The sequence below is a fragment of the Buceros rhinoceros genome, unplaced genomic scaffold (genome assembly GCF_000710305.1).
Source record: "Buceros rhinoceros silvestris isolate BGI_N320 unplaced genomic scaffold, ASM71030v1 scaffold48175, whole genome shotgun sequence".
NCBI lineage: Eukaryota > Metazoa > Chordata > Aves > Bucerotiformes > Bucerotidae > Buceros > Buceros rhinoceros.
In genome coordinates, this window is record NW_010413141.1 from 1 (window position 1) to 5,991 (window position 5,991).

General features: G+C 40.6%; 1 protein-coding gene across 1 annotated transcript; it reads left to right on the forward strand.

Annotated features, from left to right (window-relative positions):
* Positions 1 to 2,492: 2,492 nt before the first annotated feature.
* Positions 2,493 to 4,874, forward strand: DYNLT1 (dynein, light chain, Tctex-type 1; the record flags this gene model as incomplete). The annotated part of the gene is made up of 4 exons (XM_010136605.1): positions 2,493 to 2,534; positions 3,753 to 3,876; positions 4,098 to 4,175; positions 4,451 to 4,874. Coding segments are annotated over 4 exons (315 nt in total), but the record flags the coding sequence as incomplete, so codon positions are not given.
* Positions 4,875 to 5,991: the final 1,117 nt, after the last annotated feature.

Below are 5,991 nucleotides of genomic sequence, written 5' to 3' on the forward strand. Positions count from 1 at the left end.
ACGCCTGCTTCTCTCCCGAAAGCTGCCGCTGCAAATCCCTTAGAGAAAATGCTGGAGGGGTATCGAGGCTTGGGGCTTTGCCAGCCGCCAGGATGAAGCAGCGTGCTGTGCTGGAAGGTTTGCTGGGAAGGGTTAGGTCAGTGGGGGCTCGAATAAGCTGATTTTGTGCAGAAAGAAGAGATGAAGCGGATAGTCTGCATGGTACAGGCGCAGTGAGACACACCCCGTTAACAAAGGTACAAAGTCGGATAAATCAAGGGTCTTTATCATGTTAAATGACTACCCAGCAAGTGTTGCCTTTGTAGAGGGGCAGTTTTTCTGGGCTGTGACAATTTGCTGCGTTGTTCTTAAACAGTTGCGTTCTGACTCGGTTAGACAATAGCAAAGCAGTGTCAGGAGGGCTGGAGGTGTGTCAGGCTTGTGCTATTCTAAAAACCTTGACCTGATTGCCGGGCCCGGCCTGTGTTATACAGTTACAGGTTTGTTGGGTTTTTTAAAATATGATTATCATGCTTGAACATCATTCTTATAACCGTTTTCAAAAACATCTTTAGAATGACTAAAAATTAGTACTGCTTTGCAGTTTTCATTTGTTGCCTGGGAACAACCCTTTTAAACAACGTATTGGAAACATCAGGCCTGGTTTCCTTGTGCTAGAGGGGTAGCACAGGGGAATAATGTTGGATAATTTTTGAATTTTTTCCCTTTATTTTTTAATAAAAAAATGTTTATATCATCTTAATAAAAGATGGACTAGTAGTATTGTGTTATTTAGCAGCTCAGTTATAGCACATAAATCACAAAGCTGAATATCAGAACTTTGTGTTCTGTGTTGTCGTGCATCTAAACCCATACGCACTGTCATCCCAAAAAAGGAAGAAGTCAGAACTCTAGCAGCAAATTCTCAAATGTATCTATGGCTTTTCCCTCTGATTTCTGTACAAGTGAGATATCCAGATACCTTTGAGAACTCTGGTTGGATTTAATTCGGTTTACTCTGGTGATCCATGTTTGTGCTCACTCAAAGGCCTTTCTGAGCAGAGTTCTAGACTTTGTGAAGAAATACCCGTATATGGCTTATTATCTTGCCTGACAGTGTGCTCCATGTCTGCCAGAATGCCTGGTGTGTGTGTTCCTGTGCTCTGTGGGAAAGGATATTTTGATAATTGTATCTCTTATCTGGTTAAATACAGCGGTGCACCTTAAATATAAGCTCCCGGAAAATTCAGTACCATAAAATGAGGCACATTGACGTTAAAGTCAAGAAGCTGGAAACAAAAGCCAGTTTGCCACAGCTCATCAAAGCTTCTAAAAATGTTGAAGTGTGCACGCGAGCAGTTGGTGCCTCTGAGTGGTTACAGAGAAGGCATTGCCTGTGTGTCCCTTGGTGCTTTGTCAGGGAGAACACCCGGCTGCTCACACGTTTCTGAATGTCCCATGTCGTTGCGGCTGCTAGACTGGTCACCTTCTGACCTAATGAATGGAATGCTGAAACTCTCCCAAGCAGGTGTAACCGCATCCCTCCTGCACACCTGAATTACACTGCTACTCCTGTTAGCCAGCTGGAGAACTGGCAGTGAAATTCAGTTGACGTGTGCTTGATTAGGTTAATTAATTTTTAAATCCTTTTTCAGTTTAAAATTTTCAGTTTTAAATCCTTTTGAATTTAGTCAGTTTGCTGGTATGTGTGTTTCTTTTGTCCGATTCCTTTCTTCTGGTGTGTGAGGTGAGGCTGTGAGATACCACCAGTAAAAATGGGGTGTATGCGTGGCTTGCTGCCAGATGTGCGGGATCCCCCTGTCAGTGCTCCCCAGCTGTTTGAGTGGCTGTGGGGTGTGGAGGAGGCTGGTTTTAAACACCTTACAAGGGGAGGCAGCAACAGCTGAGGGACTAAACCAGGAAAACATACTGACCATGTAAGTAAATGGGTAGTAGTTTAAGATTAGTAAAATGTCGGGGCATTCTCTGTCCCAGTTCCATGGGCATAATGTCTACTCTCCAGAGCCCGAGAGAAGGCTGAAGGTGGTGGGAAGTCCAGCAAGCTAGATTTTATGTTATGCCCAGCTGAGATTGTCATGACAGCTTTTCCTTGAGCTGTGAATTCAGGTTTCATCCGCATCAGTGCCCTGGAGATGTCGGTTTCATTTAGCTGTGAGCTGTGTCTGCACACTGAGGTTGTCTCTGCAACCCCACTGTGAATAGCGGATATTAATTTGAACTACTTTCAAGTTAGAATTTGAAAACTGACTCTAAAGGCCAGCCATTGTTAGTTCATCTGTTACTTTTCATTACTTTGCTATGAAATGTTAGTTTGACTGGGTTCAGGGAGCCAGAATACATATCAGCAAATAAAGGGAGACTCGATACCTTCTGACTTGCAAGAAATCTGACAGGCATAAATTAAGCTTCTAGTGCGTGTTTTTAACAAATCTTGAACTCTGCAAACAGAATGATATGTCCGCTGGTTACTTAAAGTTCTGCTTTTTTTGTAGACTTCCTTTGTTGTTGATGAAGTCAGTATCATCATTAAAGAGGTAAACCAACATTTTCATGTCGTTGCTGTGGAAGTGTGGTATGTTGTACGCTGTGTGCTAGAAGTTATTCAGGAAAATCTGGTAACTAATCTATAATAGATTTCTAGATATGTTGCTATCAAAGTATAGATAATTGTTGATTTAACCCATGTACGGACTTTAAGTAGAAACAGTATCTAGCTTTAGTTGTGATATGTATTACACATCTGAAAGATAATTAAACTAATTTCATATGCTCCTCTCTGGATGCAATATGTCACTATTAGAATTTGCAGGGGGATGTTTTACGTTAAACCGTATAGGGACAGATTTTATGTTTCAGTGACATAAGGGCGTTTTTTACAGGCTATGTTCATGTTTCTGTGTTCTTTTGAGATATTTTTCCTCCAAAATGAGTTCTTGTGTGAAATGATTGACCTATTCTTTTTGCTAAGAAACATAAATTTCCTTTCTAGAAAATTTCCAGAGGGATTTGGGTTTTGTGTCCAGAATTCCTCTTGTAGAGTAGACTAGTACGATCTTTTTCTTGTTGCAAAACAAGAAAACCAAAACAGTTGTTTTGGTCAGACTCTGTAAATTGAATACACATGTTTTAATACGTGCTCTTGTCTCTTCTGAACCTGAAACAATTTTTTGGTTATTTTTTGAACAGCTTCTGTGAGAAAAAAATGTATCAGTGAAAAAACGTGCAGCTTTAGTGTACTTTTATTTGTATTGTAAAGGGCTGGCTGTCCTCGTAACTAAAATGGATCATTTGGTTGAAGGCTTCTGCTCTATTAGTAACCAACAATTACGGTAGTCTTTTGTTTTGATTTGCAGTTTTGTTTCCCAAAGATGATTCTGCTGCATTTTCTGAAGTTAATTTCCATAGAAGAATAGGTGTGAATGAACCATTGTTGCATGCATTTTTTCAGTCTTCTCAGGACTGTTTAAATACAAGACTCTTCATAGCTCTGGCTGTGGGACATTGGGATGGGACTTACAAATAGTCAAAATATCACAAAATAAAGAGAGGATGGAATCTGTTGTAATTTCTCTTATTCCTGGCTCAAACTCTGACCTGCAAGTTTTTTAATAATTGAAAACACTTCCAAGAATCAGTATGGACAAGCAGCATTGAGGGTTTTTTCTATGGGTGTGGGGTCTCTAGCGCTCCATGTTGGAATGGGTTAATGGGTACCTTGCAGACTGATGGCAGTACGTGTTTGTCACCAACAGGCCATTGAAAGTGCAATAGGAGGCAATGCCTACCAGCACAGCAGAGTGAACCAGTGGACAACAAGCGTGGTGGAACAAACACTAAGCCAGCTCACAAAGCTGGGGAAACCTTTCAAATATATTGGTGAGCTCAACTTTCTCTTGTCTGTTGAAGCTGCTACAGTCAAGTGCACTGATGGGTAGGGGGTGGGGGAAGATCTTAGCAAGAACCGTGTCGGTAAACTACTCGTAAGCATATATATATACATATAGGTTTGTATGTGTGTACTATGCTACACAGAAATGTAGCCAAATGTTAATTAATTTTGGTCGTAAATTAATAGAAACTTCTCTACTGACTAACAGTGACCTGTGTGATTATGCAAAAGAACGGTGCTGGGCTGCACGCAGCAAACTCTTGCTTCTGGGACAACTCCACTGATGGTAAGAAACACAGCTGCTGAATTTTTCAGCTTGCAGCTTTAATGCTAGTCCCCTTAAGACCAGGCAGCATGCTTTTCCTTCTTCCTTTTGGAGCAGCAGCAGCAGCACACAGTCTGGTATTTTTTCCATTTGGCTGCGATGCTGACTGTGCCGTATACGAAATGCTCGGCTGTTCGGAAAGCTTCATTCTTAAGATTCTGAATGTAAACAGAAACACATGTATAAGGACATCATACATTTAATCACTGTAACTTTCTTCTGGTTTGTATTTGTAGGAACCTGCACTGTAAGATGGGAGAATAAGACTGTGTACTGTATCGTCAGTGCCTTTGGACTTGCAATATAATTGCCTTGAAACCATTCATCCTTCTCTCTTCTACTCCAGCACTTGATTCCATCTCTTCTCAAACTGTGAATACACTGAACAACTTCTGGTTTTAATATACTTTTTAAGTAACTTTTTTTCAAACGTAGAAATGTGAAAACATGCTGTTACATGGTTTATGTTTGTACTTAGTATTGTACCAGTGTTGCCATACTGTCTTAATACTTCAAGAACTTCTCTTTAAGGTGCTAATACTGAAATCTGCTGCAGTGTAAACACTTTCTCTAGGTTTCTTTTTTTAAGACCAATATAAATGACACACCGACTTTCACACTTTGTACTTTTGGTTGGCATTAAATTATTAAAATTCATAATCATTGGTGTGAGTCATTTACACTTAAGTCTTTTGTTATGTAGAAAAAACGTTCCAATGCATTTAATTCTTATCAATGTAGTTGAGGTTCATACTGGAATACAAAGCAGTTCTGTACTTTTGCCAAAGTCATTACATTGTAAAATTGCTTGAAAATGAATTGATGTTTATCAGAAAGTAACTTGGCTGCACTGCTGAAACCTGTCCCATCTGACTGTACGGTATTTAGGGCATGGAATAACAGAAGTAACTATCCTCATTGAACAGAGACAAGTAAGATGTTTTTCACGTTCCAGAAGTGTGCAGCAGGCTGTCCATGGGTAACCACTACTGCAGCCAGGGACATCTGTTAAATAAGTCTTTTATTTACCTGCTACCTTCTACACTGGTTTTGCTGATAGTGAGTGGGAGGAGTTCTGATAGCTGGTGAAACACGAATCTTTCTGAAAGGGGGAAAAACTGCCTCAAGGTGACATGAGTAAATAATATGAATAAGTCTCCTGCCTTCTCGAGTAGAGACACAGAGGAATAACTAGTAAAACAAGTTTTCATCATAGGCTTGGATAGTTTATTTTGTCAGCTAATTAAAGAAAGGGGAGCATGCTGTGAAGTACAGATTACCTCTGTGATCTTCCAAGCTGCTTCTGTAAGCAGTAGCTCACTGCTAGTGAAGAATTGCTGACAAAGCAGGTTTGGGAGATTAATCCTGTGCTAGAGCTGGTCTGAGTGACCTGCATTTGCTTATGTTTAGGAAGCCCTGTCAGGTGTTTTCCAAATCTAGCTCTCGGCTAAAGCTGTTCAGAATGAGATGATTGCTGGTGCTACAGTGTGTTTCCATGATATTGGGAAAGATGTAATGGGGGAATATCTGATGACAGTAGAGGATCCATTTTTCACAGAACTGGGTGCACAGGGGCACTTCCCATGATTACTCCATATCCAAAGAGACTGTAGAAAACCCTGTCTAGGCAAGGCTTCAACCCCCTTCCTATCCATTTCTGCTGTAAGCAGGGCAGAAAAAGTTGTCTTGGTCAGCAGGTTTGGACTTGATAGATTTGAGACTTGTAATGTAGCTGTAAGGCTTGTATATTTCTGCTCACATACCAGTTTCAAAACTC